The 15,955-nt window shown below is 58.8% G+C and overlaps 3 protein-coding genes across 14 annotated transcripts in view; 1 reads left to right on the forward strand and 2 right to left on the reverse strand.

Annotated features, from left to right (window-relative positions):
• Positions 1–7,652, forward strand: part of MACROD1 (mono-ADP ribosylhydrolase 1) — a 170,944-nt gene extending 163,292 nt beyond the window's left edge. The window contains exons 5-11 of one of the 2 annotated variants that reach the window (XM_050757263.1): positions 5,897–6,013; positions 6,444–6,565; positions 6,647–6,677; positions 6,805–6,878; positions 7,176–7,257; positions 7,340–7,374; positions 7,525–7,652. In XM_050757263.1, the coding sequence (XP_050613220.1) occupies positions 5,897–6,013; positions 6,444–6,565; positions 6,647–6,677; positions 6,805–6,878; positions 7,176–7,257; positions 7,340–7,344 (431 nt within the window). In that variant the 3' untranslated portion in view covers positions 7,345–7,374; positions 7,525–7,652. The remainder of the gene's footprint in view (positions 1–5,896; positions 6,014–6,443; positions 6,566–6,646; positions 6,678–6,804; positions 6,879–7,175; positions 7,258–7,339; positions 7,375–7,524) is intronic. The other variant, XM_050757262.1, reaches the window with a different exon arrangement.
• STIP1 (stress induced phosphoprotein 1) overlaps positions 1–15,955 on the reverse strand; it is a 293,300-nt gene that overhangs the window by 202,846 nt on the left and 74,499 nt on the right. The window lies entirely within an intron of this gene.
• Positions 7,506–15,955, reverse strand: part of OTUB1 (OTU deubiquitinase, ubiquitin aldehyde binding 1) — a 238,450-nt gene continuing 230,000 nt past the window's right edge. For 10 of the 11 annotated variants that reach the window (XM_050757206.1, XM_050757211.1, XM_050757212.1 and 7 more), the window contains exons 5-8: positions 9,564–9,682; positions 9,282–9,366; positions 8,979–9,173; positions 7,793–8,874 (exon numbers count right to left, since the gene is read on the reverse strand). In XM_050757206.1, coding sequence (XP_050613163.1) covers positions 8,677–8,874; positions 8,979–9,173; positions 9,282–9,366; positions 9,564–9,682 — 597 coding nt within the window. In that variant the 3' untranslated portion in view covers positions 7,793–8,676. Of the gene's footprint in view, positions 8,875–8,978; positions 9,174–9,281; positions 9,367–9,563; positions 9,683–15,955 lie in introns of those variants that run through there. The other variant, XM_050757205.1, reaches the window with a different exon arrangement.

Genomic DNA, 15,955 nt, shown 5'->3' on the forward strand with positions numbered 1-15,955 from the left:
CACTTATCCAGGCTTTGTGGCTAAACCTTCCCTCTGCAGTGTTTGAAGCCTGGGGCAGCAGGTCAGATGTCTGCCCTTGATGCAGTTGGTACCCTCTCAGAGACTCAGTTTCCCCATTTCCCGGGGAGCCTGGCCCCTTTCTGCCTTAGCATCTGGTATTTCTGTAGCCCTCCTCCGGAAAGGGAAACCAGCACGGGCTGCACCAAGGCTCGGCTGCCAATGCCCTGCAGGTTGTGCCTAGATGTCCAGGCGGAGTGGTCCCTGGAGCCCAGACCCCTGGTCCTTCCTGGGCTGGAAGGGAAGCACCCCTCCCCCAACCCCCAACTCACACCTCTGCCTCCCCAAGGCCCTCTGTCCCCAGCCCCTCCTGCCTGCCTTCTCAGGGGCACCTCTACCCTGGCAGTGCGGCCCGTCCCTGGGGTACAAGGCCCCCAAGAGCATGACGGGGCAAAGGAATCCCCTGCCTGTGAAGTCCGTGGCTGAGCCTCAGCCTCCCATCTGTAAAAAGGGGATCCCCCCACACAGCCCCCGAAAGCTCTTTTCAGAGGCGTGAGGTTGAGCTAGAGAGGTATGAGACTCGGCACCTGAGAGGCAGGGCCAGACGCTGTAGTCACAGGGCAGGCCGGAGACCCAGCCAGCCCAGGCCCCACTCACCCTCACAACCAGGCCCCGCTTCCTGCTCACCTCCCTACACTTGGGGCCCACAGGAGTCTAGGAAGGTGGGGACCAGGGGCGAGAGCTGCCCAGGCAAGGCCTTACACTTTGCTGTGTGGCTCTGGGAAAGTGACTTTCCCTCTCTGAGCCCATCACTACTTCTGTAAGATGAGGGTTAATAATGTGAGTCTTGGTCAGGCACGGTGGCTCACGCCTATAATCCTAGCACTTTGGGAGGCCGAGGTGGGCGGATCATGAGGTCAGGAGTTCAAGACCATCCTGACCAACATGGCAAAACCCCATCTCTACTAAAAATACAAAAATTAGCCATGCATCATGGCACGCACCTGTAATCGCAGCTACTCAGGAGGCTGAGGCAGGAGAATTGCTTGAACCTAGGAGGCAGAGGTTGCAGTGAGCCAAGATCATGCCATTGCACTCCAGCCTGGGCAATGAGCAAAAACCTATCTCAAAAATAAATAAATAAATAAATAAAATACTATAGATCTTAGTTTCTGCCCCTGCTCTCACTGTTGGGCCTTGGACAAGTTGCTTAACCTCCCTGGTCCTCAGTCTCCCGAATCCTTGACACCTCCCAGCATATCTTAGTGCTCCCCACCACTTTTTTTTCTTTTTTTTTGCGATGAGGTCTTACTGTGTTGTCCAGGCTGGTCTCAAACTCCTGAGCTCAAGCAACCCTCCCACCTCAGCCTCCCAAAGTGCTGAGATTACAGGCATGAGCCCCCCCTCCCAGCCCCCACCACTCTCTTGAGGCCAGAGCTCTGAGACTCAGAGAGGTTAAGTGACTTGCCCCAAATCACCAGCAATCTCGTGGCCAGGAATTCTGGGAAGAGAAATCCCAAAGAAGGCACACCATAGGCCAGCCCCACGGGATGGCAGGGAGAACGGGGGAGCATAGCGAGACCAGGGGCAGGTCCAGGCCTGCAGGTTGGGGTGCCCTGGCCTCAGCAGGGGCACAGCTGCCCTCCTGGTCCCCCGGGCCACAGGCCTCCTCATGTTCCTGTAAATAATTAATTAGCCCCTGCCTGCTTGTTTGTTTAGCATGAGGAATGCTCTCCCACTGAGACGCATTTATTGCTGAATAAATTTAAATATCTAATCTTCCCTTCATGAATATTACAGCACCCTAAATAGCGGCCAACTCATCCTAAGCGCTTTGGTAGATGGCCCCACTGGAGCCCGCCTGCCTTCCGCCTCTGCTGGCTCTGAGGACAGCCTGGCTCCAGCTCCAGCCTGCCCACTCCTGGTGCCCTCCACTGCCCCAGGAATGCCCAGGGCCATGGGCAATCACTCGACCCAGCCCTCCTTCCTTCCTCAACATCCTTCTATGGGAGGCGCACACAGAGGCCGGGCGGAATGCAGGCAGGCAGGGCTTTACCACAGCAAAGCAGGGACATGCCTAAGATGGGGCGGAGGGCCAAGGGCTGCTCAGAGGCCAGGGCTTGGGGCAGAGAGAGGTTCCTCCAGGCTCAGGTGAGGGCAGACGCGGCATTTGAGGAGTAGCCTGAGGAACGAGAGCTCACGAAGGAGATGGGAGAGCCCGCTGGATGGAGGGAGCCGTCCGCGCTGGGGGCAGCCAAACCATCCAGAAAGACAGTGGCCTCAGAACACTGTGCAACAAGAGGCCACCAGGGCAGCCCCTCTGCTGGGAGAGGACGTACTGATGTGGGGAGACACTGCCTCCCGAAGAGCGTGGACCGGGGGCCATTTGAACCAGTCAGCCAGAGTGGTTCAGGGTGAGGCCCTTTGATGGTCCCAGAGGAAGCAGAGCCACCGAGGTTGGGAGCCCAACCTTCTAGCTGTGTGGGCAAGTTTCCCTCTCTGTGCCTCGGTTTCTTCTTCTATAAACAGGAAAAATTTTAAGACAGCGGCTGTAAATCACCACGCAGGTGCTTACCCAACAAGAGGGCTGACAAATGCCATGGGGGGTGAGTAATACCACCTACTTACCAGGCTGAGGCAGGGCAACATAGCAAGAGCCTGTCTCAAAAAAAAAAAAAAAAAAAAAAAAAAAAAAAAAAAAAAACAGACCCGCATGTGTAATCCCGGCATTTTGGGAGGCCGAGACGGGTGGATCACTTGAGGTCAGGAGTTCGAGACCAGCCTGGGCAACATGGTGAAACCCCGTCTCTACCGAAAATACAAAAAATTAGCTGGGCATAGTGGTGCGCGCCTGTAATCCCAGCTACTCAGGAGCTGAGGCATAAGAATCACTTGAACCCGGGAGGCAGAGGTTGCAGTGAGCCAAGATTGTGCCACTGCACTCCAACCTGGATGACATAGTGAGACAGAGGGCTGATGTGAAGGAGCCAGATCAGGGGAGCTTAGACGCAGAGGAGGGAAGAGGGAAGAAGGGGCTGCAGGGAGGAGGCAGAGGCGTGTTAGGGGCCGTCTTCTGGCCACAGGTGGAGGAATGCTTCATCTTTGACCTGGTGGAGAAACATCTCAGGGGGGCCCCGCCACCCAAGTGGGCTCTGTCTCCCCAGGAAAGACCCCAGGTTTTCTGGTGACTTGGGGTGAGGGTTGAGCTGGAGCCTGGAGTTGGTTTTGGTGGCTGAGGGCCCTGGAGAGGAGACTGAGGGTTGGTCAGCTCCTGTGAACTGGGAATACCCCACCTCCCACCACGTAGCCCCTGGGACCAGGGCTGCTGGTCTTTTCCAGCTGCCTTGGGGTGGGAAGAGGGAAGAGGGGAGAGGGAAGGAAGGGCATCTCCCCTGAATGGGACCCCGGGAAGCTTGAGACTCTGGGACCTAGCTTAGCCCCAGGTAAGAACCAGGACAGGGCCTGGAGGGCAGAGCTAAGGGGGCTCTGGGAGTGTGTGTGGGAGGGGTCCTTTGGGCCTATGGCTAAGGACAACAGGGTGCAGGGGTTCCCCTCTGCACTGGCAGGGGAGAGAGCAAGAAGTCTGGTGTGTGGACAGGGAGGGACACACAGGCAGGAGAGGCCAGGATGCACTCTAGCTTGTTGGGGTGAGGGTGGGGCAGCAGTGGGCTGACAGTGACCTGTCCCTCATCTCTGCTTTAGGGGAGCCCCTCCCCTAAAGCCCCTGGGGCCCCTGCAGAGCCATCACCTGGCCCAGGCCCTGTTCTGGAACTGCTGGCAGTGAGGAGGGGGCATCCGGCCTGAGCCCTCTGCTGGCATTGATTCCAGCTCCCTCCAACTCCCTCATGCCCCCAGGTCAGCCCCAAAGGCCTGGCGGCAGGCCCATCCACTTCCACAGGAAACATTAAATCCCTGAAACACTGAGCTCCACTTCCGAATGGCCCCCACAGCTGGCCGAGGTCGCCTGCAGGGGGGTTAGCCCCCAGAGACCATGAGCACCTGGGTGCCAGGTGGCTGAGGCCTTCAGGGCAGGGTCCGGGAGGCTCCTAGGAGAGCCAGCTCAGACAGGTCCCTGGGCTCACCCCACACACTGTGAACACCCTGTGCGCACCCACCTCCCATCACACGGATGTACACATACCCGAACGTGCCCACAGTCACACTGTTGTAATAACAGGATACACTCACATCACCTCCATTCTTGCCAAATACTGCCTCAAGCACATTACAAAGTTAACTCAATCCTTCCAACAGCCCAATGAGCTCTGAGGTGGGTGCTGTTATCCCATTTTCCAGATGAAGCAACTGAGACCCAGAGAGGTTAAATGATATGTGAGGGGTCATACATCTGTGGCTGCAGAGCCGGGATTTGAACTCAGGCTGCCCAGCTCCACAGCCAAGCCACAGCACCCCATTCGGAACACTCACTGCCCAGCACTGGGAGCTCTAGCCTGGAGGCCTGCTCTGGGCCCTGCCTTCTTGCTCCATCTCAGCCTCCCACTGGGCTACAGTTGCCTTCCTCCCTGCAGAGGAGAGGAGCAGGTGGGAGGGATCCAGGCCTGAGCCATTCTCAGAGTTCCCCTAACCTCTCTGCCCACCCATCCCTGGGACTTTCTGGGAAATTGCCTGGTGCCAGCTCTGAGTAAAGTTGCAGAATGAGGTTTAATTGTGCCCCTAGGGCACAAGAGAAAACAGCAAAAGAAAGGGGCGTGAGCCAGCTGGCATCCCTGGAGCTGTGCTGAGACTGAGGTGATGAAGGAGAAGGGGGCCTTAGTTTGTCCATCTGTAAAATGGGGAATGATGGTCCTCTCTTGATGCCCGCCTGTGAGCACCAGGCAGCTGGTGCCTGAGGAGCTCCTGGTGGGGGCGATCAGAGCTGCCAAAGATGGGCCGTGTCCTCCCGGCCAGCACGCGGCGTTTTCCTCTGTGGGAAGGTCGCTGTCCCGGTATTCCAGATGAGACAGTGGACGCCAGAGAGGGGAAGGGGCAGGATCTTACAACCGATGAGGGGTGAGCCCGGGCTGGACCCAGGCCTGCCTGAGGCCGCGCCTCTCCTGCGGGTGCCCTGGCGAGGTTGGGCTGCTGGAGCGTTTCCTCCACGCCTCCCGCTGCGCCCGGGTTGTTTATCTGAGCCCGGGTCCCCAGAGTCGCTCGCGAGGCCCTGGAGCCGCCCTCGGATAAACAAGCCCAGGCGGGGCCGCAATTAAGCCGGATGCGCTAACGAGGCGGCTCATTAACCAGCAGGAGTTTGTGCGCCAGGAGACCCGGGCCCCGGCGGCGTCGGGTTCACCTGCCCGCGCGGCTGGAAGACCCAGGCTTCAGCACCAGATCTGATCACCTTGTAACAAGGTGGCCTCTGTTTCCTCATCCGCAAAATGGGTCCTAGGCTTTGCCGCCGCCCCGTAGTGGGGCGCCGCCTGGGGAGGTGGGCCTTGGGATCGCACCGACGCTGAGGCCCGGGCGGAGGCAGGGACTGGTCGCAGGCCCTGCGGTACGCCCGGGACAAGGCTAGGGAGGGACGTCGGGGAGGAGGGTGAAGCTTCCCCGTCACCTCGGCTCGGGCGGCGGTTCCTGCGCCGGCGGACCCCGCCTCCCGGAGCCGCCCTGCCTGGGCCCTGGCTGCGCGGCCTGGAAGGGACAGGGTGGGCCGGGTGCGCCCCCTGCCGGCCTCCTTGCGCCACTTCCGCCAGGCCCAGGGCAGTCCCGCTGTGCGCCTCGGTTTCCCCAGATGTGAAACCCTTCGGGCGGGGTGGAGCCAGCGGCCGGAGGCCACGGGGTTGGGGCGCGGCGCCGCGTGGGTCCTTGCACCAACGAGGGGCTTCTCGGGACTAGGGGTGCTCAGCCCGGGGCCGCAGCCTTCTTTGCCAGGCCAGCTCAGTTCCGCCCGCCCTCCCTGCAGTGGACGGCTGCATTCACCGGGCCGCCGGCCCCCTGCTTACCGACGAGTGCCGGACCCTGCAGAGCTGTGAGACTGGCAAGGCCAAGATCACCGGCGGCTATCGGCTCCCGGCCAAGTGTGAGTCCCCAACAGGGGGCCCGTGTGTCACTGGGACATCAGGGGTGCGGCCCCCACAGGAGTGCTGGGGACCTCCTCAGAGGGCCCTTCTTAACCTTAAGGGCCAAGACCCGGCCCCCACCCCGCACCCCCCAGGAAGCAGATGGGGGAGACCGTGCGTGGAGGCTGGGGAGGGAGCCGGGGGGCAACGCCTTCGTGCCCACACTCGCGCTCGGGTCTCAGCCGTACCTATACAGATATGGGGAGGGGGCGCTGTGCGCGTGCGGATTCAGGCTCGAGGGGGACCACAGGGGTGGGGGCCTTCGCGGAGGAGGCTCAGCGCTTGGGGGGAAAGGTGTTTCCTGCCCCCTTCTGCCCAGGCCGGCAGGGGAAAGCGAGGGAGCTGAGGGTCGCGTACACCCCGCCGGTCTGACCCCGTCGCCCCCCGTAGACGTCATCCACACGGTGGGACCCATCGCCTACGGAGAGCCCAGCGCCAGCCAGGCTGCCGAGCTCCGCAGCTGCTACCTGAGCAGCCTGGACCTGCTGCTGGAGCACCGCCTCCGCTCGGCGGTGAGGGGCGGCCCGCGGGGGAGGGCGGGAGGCGGGGCGCAGTGACAATGTTCCAACCCCCTCTCACCCCTCCCCGCCCAGGCGTTCCCCTGCATCTCCACCGGCGTGTTTGGTGAGTCTGGAAGAAGTGCAAGGGCCAGGAGTGGGAGGGGCCGGGGCGGACGGGGAGTGGGCGGGGCCTGGTGCAGGCAGGGGGCGGGGCCAGAGCCCGAGACTCACTCCCGCCATGCCCGCCTCAGGCTACCCCTGTGAGGCGGCGGCTGAGGTCGTGCTGGCAACCCTGCGAGAGTGGCTGGAGCAGCACAAGGACAAGGTGAGTCCTGGGCTCGGGCGAGGGTGGGGTCCGCATCCCGGCCAGAGTGACCAGCCCCCGTCATCGCCCAGGGAGTCAGGGTGCAGCAGAGCGCAGGGCCAGGCCCGCCCTTTCCTTCCCTGTTTCTCCTCCGCGAGGGCGCCTGGCGGTGGCGAGATGGGGGTGATGGCACACAGCCCCGAGCCTCTGTGAAGGGCGTGGGGCCAGGCAGGTGAAAGCCTGCACCGGGGCGGGCAGTCACAGGATCCTGGGTCCAGGCGTGGCGGCCCGGCCCCGGCTGAGCAGCCCCTGGCGCAGGTGGACCGGCTGATCATCTGCGTGTTCCGCGAGAAGGACGAGGATATCTACCGGAGCCGGCTCCCCCACTACTTCCCCGTGGGTACGTGCCCCGCGCCGCCCCACGGCCCGCCCCTGCCCCGGTCCACCCTGGGGGCGGGCTCTCACTGTCCTCTGCCTTCCAGCCTGAGGCTCCCGCAGCCCACCCTGACCGGGACTGGTAAGCAGGGCCTCGCCCCGTGCGGCGGCCCCGGCCCTAGACTAACCCGCTCACTAACCCCCGCTCACCCCCAAGCAGGGCGGGAAACCACGGGGCAGCCTGGGAGGTCGGGGACGCCCACAGACACCTCTGACTCTGCTCTGCCCTCAGACCTGCCTTCGGGACCCCGCTCCCAGCTCTGAGAGGTCGCCAAAGCCTGCAGCCTGGCCTGGGCCCGGCCAGCCCTTCTTTCCCTCCGCGCCCCGCCCGAGGAGCCTAATAAAGATCACGCTGTGGCAGCTCCTACTGTCTGAGCTCTGACTGGGGGAAGGAGGCGGCCCAGGTGTTGGATGGAGCCCCTGGCCAGATGCTTTCGCTGAAAAGGGCTGGCAGGAGCTCTCGGTGAGCCAGGCGGGCGGAGGCACAGGCGGACGGCAGAGGCGGCAGCAGCAGTTCACATTTATTGAGGGCCTGCCCCCAAGGAGCTCACAGCCTGGGGGCTGAGACCCCGAATGTGCAGGGGGCGGGGAAGAAAAGAGGTGAAGGCAAAAAAGGCAGGCAATGCAGACACACCATGGCCCAAGCAGAGGGGGTGCAAGGCAGGCACAGGCAGGGGGCCTGGGGGCGGATGGGGGAGTGGAGAACCGGCAGCCCTGCCTAGACCTGAGGACTGTGGACCCCGCACGTTTGAAGGCTGCCCTCCTCCACCAGGCTGGCACTGCCGGGGCACCCTGTGGGAGGCCCAGCTCCTCCACCTGCCCTGAGCCAGGTCCAGCCTCACAAAGGCCCCTCCACCCAGGACTCCCGACCATGCAGACCCCTGGTGGAGGGCAGGAAGCTGGGGTCTGGGACCCAGCTGGGACGTGGAGATGGGGCCTGTGAGGGAGCAGATGAAGTGTGGGTGGCCCTGGGACCCTGGGCAAGTCCCCAAGGAACTTCCAGGATCCCATATAAGCCCCTGAGCCAGCTAAGAAGTGAAGGGGGGCCTTAGGGAAGGAAGCAGAACCCAAGGAAGCAGGAGGAGCCTCCAAGAGGCCTGGCCCCTCAAACCTGCTCCTGTTGGGGAAGCTCAGGCGTGGATGGGTGAAAAGCAGAGGGACCCACCTGGGGGGAGGGGGCAGCAGACAGAGCAGCCAGGCGGGCAGCAGAGCAGGGACACGCACACACGGCTCACCACCAGCACCCCCTTTAATAAAACATGGGGGGTCGTGTGACAGGAAGAAGGGGGTGAAATAGGACCATTTACAACCACAGAAAAACCTCTGTACATGTCTAGCGCCTGGCAGAGGGGGGCAGCAGGGCAGCAGCGGGCCGGGGCCAGCCCTATTTGTAGAGGATATCGTAGTGTCCAGGCCGGTAGAGAAGGTAGACCTTGGGCTCGGAGCCCTCAGGGAAGATGTGCGGGTTGGTGGTGCCGCCCTCGCCGCGGTCCATGTACTCCACCTGGATGGACACGCTGAGGGCCTGGGCCAGCGCGATGATGTGGATGTGGTCGCTCTCCTTGCACATGGGCTCCACCTCCTGTGGCACAGGTGCGGGTCAGGCCCCGGTCTCCGCACCCCGCCCCAGGCCCTGTGGACCCACTGCACTCCCCAGGCCAAGAGAAAAGGGGAGGGGGATGGCACCTGCTGGCAGAACTCCTTGACAGTCCGCCCACCCTCGATGAAGTGCTCGAAGAACTTGCTCTCGCGCTGCAGGTAGCCTGAGGTGAGCAGCCGCAGGTAGACCACAAGGTAGTCGGAGGTGCTCTGGTCATTGAAGGAGGCCAGCAGGTCGGCGACAGAGGTCTGCTTCTCTACCTGCTCGATCAGGTCCATGAACTGCAGCCACGGAGGGAGAAAGGGCAAGATGAGGGGGAGGAGATGGGTGGTCCTCACCAGGGGAACCCCTCCACCCTGGCCCAGCCCAAGACAAGTGCCAGGGCTCACCGTGTTGTGGAAATCCTCAATTGTGAATTCAGTGAAGCCCTGGGACACCAGGTCCTCCTTGCTCTTGGCAGACACAGCCTTAAACCTGGGGGTGGGAGGGAAAGGCGGGCCCAGCATGGGCTCCTCGACCAGCCCAGACACCAGGGCCCAGACAGCACCGCCCCGCCTGGCAAGGCCAGTGTCCAGCCCATCGCCTGCCCTCAAGTGGAGCTGCACCTCCTACTCGCCCAGGGAGGAGGGAGACACCCACCTGCCTCAGTGCCCAGTGCCCACCCTTCTCACCGCTGCAACTCCTTGCTGTCATCCAGCAGCGCCTCCAAGTGGGAGAATCCAAAAGCCCGATAGAAACAGTTGCCGTCAGGCCTGGTCTTGCGGATGTACGAGTACTTTTTGTGGAGGTCCTGCAGAGACAGCCCCACCCTGACAGGTTAACATCAGGCCAGAACTGGGGCTGGCCCAGGAAATGTCCCCCAGCAAAGGTCACACTACAAAAGATGGCGACTGAGTTCCCAGCAGCCACCTGCCACCCTGGGCCCCTGAAACAGGCTGCTGAACATAGTAATGGGAGCAGCCCACTGCCCAGAGTCCTCCCAAAAAGCAGCAGGAAGCTGGGCACTTAAGGACAAACTAGCTGCATGGGTCACTAAAGTGCTGCGGGGCCTGTACAACAACAGGTGAGTGAATCTGTCCTTCACCAACGTGTCTTCTCCAGTCTTTCAGCCCAAGAGAACTTTAGCGAAAGCAAGTCAGGGCCAGGGTGGAGTGCTGGGCTCCACGCCTCTGCCAGGTGGCTGGGGCCCTCTGCACAGCCCACCTCAGCCCCGCTCCCACCACGCTGAGAATTCCCCCACCTCCAGGCCTTGCCCACAGCCCTCCTGGGGCTAGAAACAGCCTCCCTCCTCTACTTGTTTTTTTGAGACAGAGTTTTGTTCTTGTTGCCCAGGCTGGAGCGCAGTGGCACAATCTTAGCTCACTGCAACCTCCACCTCCCGGGTTCAAACGATTCTCCTGCCTCAGCCTTCCAAGTAGCTGGGATTACAGGTGCCCACCCACCACGCACACTTCACCTGGCAAGCACACTTCACTCCCCTGGCCTGGGGACCCTGCCCATCTTGCTCCCACCCCCAGCTGATGACCTTGTCTTTTTTCCTCAGCCCCCACCAGCACATCTGCCCTTGGCCTCCTCCCACAATCCTCAGAGGATCTGTTCCAGCTGCCACCTAAGCCGCCTCTCCACTCCACACTAGCCCACCCCCACCCTCAGGCTCAAGCACATCATTCCAAGCTGGGTGCCATGGCTCACGCCTATAATCCCAACACTTTGGGAGGCCAAGGTGGGAGGACTGCTTAAGCCCAGGAGTTCGAGACCAGCCTGGGCAACACAGTGAGATCCCCGTCTCTCTCTAAAAAAAATAAATAAATAAGTGGCTAGGCATGGTGGCTCACACCTGTAATCCCAGCACTTTGGGAGGCCAAGGTGGGTGGATCACCTGAGGTCGGGAGTTCGAGACCAGCCTGACCAACATGGCGAAACTCCATCTCTACTAAAAATACAAAATTAGCTGGGCATGGTGGTGCATGCCCGCAATCCCAGCTACTCGGGAGGCTGAAGCAGGAGAATCGCTTGAAACCGGGAAGCAGAGGTTGCAGTGAGCAGAGATGGCGCCATCGCACTCCAGCCTGGGCGACACAGCAAAACTCCATCTTGAAAAAATAAATAAGTTAGCTGCACATGGTGGTGCATCCTGTGGCGCCAGCTACTCGAGAGGCTGAGGTCGAGGACTGTGTGGGCCCAGGAGGTCGAGGCTGCAGTGAGCTGTGATGGCACCACTACACTCTAGCCTGGGTGACAGAGTGAGACCCTAGCTCAAAAAAAAGAAACATCAACCCAGTAAGTCCCCCGATCATCAATTTTTCCCTCCCTACTGGTTTGGACCCAACAGCGTATACACATTCAGCTACTTCTTTAAAAGGAAGGGAATCTTGGACTTTACGTTTCTGTCTGGCTACCCTTCAATTTCTCTACTTTCTTTACAGGAAAACTCCTAATGAAGTTGTCCTTGCTGCCTCCACCTCTTTTCTCCCTTGGGAGGCTTTTGCTTTAGCCAAGGTCAGCTGAATGCCCTCAATAAGAGGGGCAAACCCAGCCCCGCACCCCCACTGGCCCCTTAGCAGAACTGAGGCCACTGGCCGTGGCCCTGCCTAGATGTCTCCTTCCCTGGGCTGGCGCCTCCACCCTCTCCTTGTCGTCCTCCTGCCTCCACTCCTCATCTCTCTAAGTTCTGAGGATCAGGGATGCCACCAAACCATACAGCACCCTTCAAGACATGGTGTGTCACGTGCAAGAAAACAGTCACTGAGGCCGGGGTAGTGGCTCACGCCTATAATCCCAGCACTTTGGGAGGCTGAGGCAGGCAGATATCAAGGTCAAGAGATCGAGACCATCCTGGCCAACATGGTGAAACCCCGTCTCTACTCAAAATACAAAAATTAGCTGGGCATGGTGGCACATGCCTGTAGTCCTAGCTACCCGGGAGGCTGAGGCAGGAGAATCACTTGCAAGTGTCGCCTGGTGACAGAGCGAAACTCCGTTCCAAAAAAGAAAAAAGGAAAACAGTCACTGCACACTTAGCCACTGTGCCTGCCATGTGACCACAGGCGTGAGGGCTGTCTCCCGTGTGCCTGCCCCACCCTGCTCAGGCCTGGGACAGCTTCCACTTTTCTTTTTTTCTGGGCTGGAGTGCAGTGGCAAGATCACGGCTCACTGCAGCATCAACTTACCAGGCTCAAGCGATTCTCCCACCTCAGATTTCAGAGTAGCTGGAACTACAGGTGTGCACCACCGCGCCCATTTAATTGTTGTATTTTTTGTAGAGACAGGATTTCGCCATATTGCCCAGGCTGGTCTCGAACTCCTGGGCTCAAGTAATATGCCTGCCGCAGCCTCCCAAAGTGCTGCACCCGGCCAGCTTCCTCTTTTAAACTACACTCACTCCCATGGCCAGGTACAGTGGCTCACACCTGTAATCCCAGTTTTGGGAGGCCAAGGTGGGAGGATCAAGTTGAAGGCCAGCCTGGGCAACACAACAAGACCTCGTCTCTACAAAAACTTAAATTATACTTGCTCTCTTAACGACGTCAGTCTCAAGCAATTTTTTTTTTTTTTTTTTTTTTTTGAGACAGTTTCGCTCTGTTGTCCAGGCTGGAGTGCAGTAGCGCGATCACGGTTCACTGCAACCTCCGCCTCCTGGGTTCAAGCAATTCTCCTGCCTCAGCCTCCAGAGTAGCTGGGATTACAGGCATGCGCCACTATACCTGGCTAATTTTTTTGTATTTTTAGTAGAGACGGGGTTTCACCATGTTGGCCAGGCTGGTTTCGAACTCCTGACCTCACTCCCTAGCCAAAGTCTTCTCAAGGATTTAAATAGCCCCACGTGTGAATCTCAACTCGCAACTCCAATTGCGATCCTCATAATTACCAGCCTCAGCACACCTCTTCTGAACTGTCCAACAGGTATTTCCACTGAGTGCAGCTGAGATCAACCTCTGAACAACTGCTCCTCCCCAAGGCTGCCCCACCTCAGTCACCCACAGCACCTAAAGTCTTGTAGTCACTGCGGACTCCATCACCATATCCATTCCTTCAATGTCTGGTATCCAACTGCTTCCCACTCTTCACCTCCACCACCCGCTGCCCACTTCCAGCAGATTTTACTGCACAAGCCTCCTGGCAGTGTCCCTGCCTCCACCTCACCCTCTGAAGTCTATTCTCACCCCAGCATGAGAATGGCCAGGGTCGGCTTAGCGTGATGGCTCAGGCCTGTAATCCCAGCACTTTGGGAGGCCAAACTGGGTGGATCATTTGAGGTCAGGAGTTCAAGACCAGCCTAGCCAATATGGTGAAACCCCGCCTCTACTAAAAATACAAAAATTAGCCGGGCATGGTGGTAGGCATCTGTAATCCCAACTACTCAGGAGGCTGAGGCAGGAGAATCACTTGAACCCGGGAGGTGGAGATTGCATTGAGCCGATATGGTGCCATTGCACTCCAACCTGGGTGACAGGGCAACACTCTGTCTCAAAAAAACAAAGTGACCAGAGTCACCTGCTAGATGCACCCCATCTCCCTCAGAGTCCTTTCTCTTGCCACAACACTCCCCCCCACCCTGCTCAGTTCCCCAGCCCCAACCCCTCATTCTGCACCAGCCACACTGGCCTCCATGCTGGTCTCAAACCATCCAGGTGCCCTCTTGCCTCGGGCCTAGGCGGGCACTGCTCTCAGACGCCTGGGACTCGCTCCCCGGCCTTTTTCTGTTCATTACTCAAATACCACCTCATCAGCAAGGCCTTCACCAAGCCCTGTTTAAAATGGCAAATGCTCCCACTCCCAATCCCCCCTTTTTTTTTTTGAGGAGTTTTGCTCTGTTCACTTTAGACTGGAGTGCAGTGGTAAAATCTCGGCTCATTGCAACCTCTACCTCCCAGGTTCAAGGGATTCTCCTGCCTCAGCCTAAGCAGCTGGGATTACAGGAATGCACCACCACACCTGGCTAATTTTGTAATTTTAGTAGAGACGAGGTTTCACCATGTTGGTCAGGCTGGTCTTGAACTCCTGACCTCAGGTGATCCACCTGCCTCAGCCTCCCAGAGTGCTGGGATTACAGGCGTGAGCCACCGTGCCCAGCCCCAATCCCCATTTCCTTTTTATTTTTCTCCATAGCACTCACCGCCTTCTGATACCCCACATGTCCTAGAGCCCTCTTTGGCTTATCATGTCTTTCCACCCTGAACTGTAAGCTTTGTGAGGGCAGGACTTTTTCGGTTTAGTCATCACTCTATCTTCAGTACTTAAAACAGCACGTGGACCACAGTCCGTGCTCAATACATGTTAAATGAGTAGCACACCAGGACCACAAAGAGCCCAAATCATCGCTGCTACTGTAACAGCCACCATGGCCATTCTGAGCACACGCTCTGTGCCAGGCACTTGGCACAGGGCGAATAAACATTCTAATTGATCCTCACAAGAGCCCATTTATAGAGAGGGGAGCTCTCTGTAACCAGGCCTACTTGGGCTCTGCTGCCACAGCTGTCTCTGCCCAGGGAGAAAAGGTGGGCTCAGGCACAGCACAGAATGCGGGTGCTGGAGGACAGAGAGAGGCCTCTTAGACAGCATGCTCTGGACATCCAAATGTTTGATGACTCTGTGGGAAGAACCTGGGGCCCAGCCTGTCCACTTTACCAGGGTGGTCTAGCACAACTGGCAGGCCTTGGCATGGGTGTCCCACTGGAGGACAGTGACATAAGAGGAATGAATGAATGAAGCTCACCCCCTGTATGGGGAGAGGAGGGGATTTGCAACCCGCTGCTTACAACCCGTGGGGTAACATCTCCTTCAACCCTCACACTTGCCCGGTGAGGAAGACAATGTCCCTGCCCAGAGAGAAGAGAACAGGGGATCCAAGAGCTTCAGGGTGTTGCCCGAGATCACACAGCTCAAAGTGGTGAGGCCAGGACTGGAACCCAGGCCCATGGGCTCCAAGGCCAGTGCCTTCATCTCTCCACAGGCACCCTGAGGAAATCCAGTTCCCTAAGGAGGGGGTCTCAGTAGATCACAGAGCACAGACCTCACACAGCTGGATCTGGCCTGCAAGTGTGTTTGGCCCACACATTTAAAATTTGAATTAGCTGCCAACTGTTAGATGTCAGGAGCTGTGGTTACCTCTGGCTTCTCTAGGAAAAACAGATCTGGAGACAATGGTGTTACAGGTATGGACACTCCCATTTCCCCCAGGGGCCTCTGCTCTCTATTATTGTCTGGCTGATACTGAGCTGTGCTGCCCTCCTTGTTCACCACCTGACTTCCTGGCCACCTTCAATCACCTGGGTTACCTACCTGGCCACGGAGGCCTCCCCTACAGGTAGAGGATTCTAAGCATCTGTGATCTTTCACGGGAAGAGAAACACTTACTAAACACCTACATTGAGCCTACCAGATACTATTTCCACACACCCATTGTCACATTTCTTTTTTTTTTTTAAAGAGACAAGTCTCACTGTAACCCAGGCTGGAGTGCAGTGGTACAATCGTGGCTCAACTTCTTGGGCTCAAGTGATCCTCCAACCTCAGCCTCTTGAGTAGCTGGGACTACAGGCATGTGCTACCATGCCCAGTAATTTTTTGATTTGGAGAGACAAGGTCTCACTATGTTGCCTGGGCTGGTCTTGAACTCCTAGGTTCAAGCGATCCTCTGGCCTCAGCCTCCCAAAGTGCTAGGATTCCAGACTCAAGCCACCATGCCTGGCCCCACTTCACATGTCAACCTCCCAGCTCACAGACCTGGAAAGTGGGTGGTGAAGTTTGCCTCCGTTTGAATGATGCAGCAGGGCCCTTCTGGGAAATCTGTGGCCCCTTCGCCCCACTGCTGTCTGCCTCTCCACAAAGATCCAGGAGGCAGGCTATGGGAAACAGCCTTCCGGCAACCATTCTGCCCCCCTGAGCACCAGCCTGTTCAGCCCCCGTAGAGGCACCGAGATCATCAGCTTCTGCCCAGCCTGCACCTCCGGCAATCTCACAATCACCCTACGGGAAGATGCTTTTTTTTTTTTTTTGAGATGGAGTCTTACTCTGTCACTCAGACTGAAGTACAGTACAGGATCTCTGCTCACTGCAA

The sequence above is a fragment of the Macaca thibetana genome, chromosome 14 (assembly GCF_024542745.1).
Source record: "Macaca thibetana thibetana isolate TM-01 chromosome 14, ASM2454274v1, whole genome shotgun sequence".
Taxonomy (NCBI): domain Eukaryota; kingdom Metazoa; phylum Chordata; class Mammalia; order Primates; family Cercopithecidae; genus Macaca; species Macaca thibetana.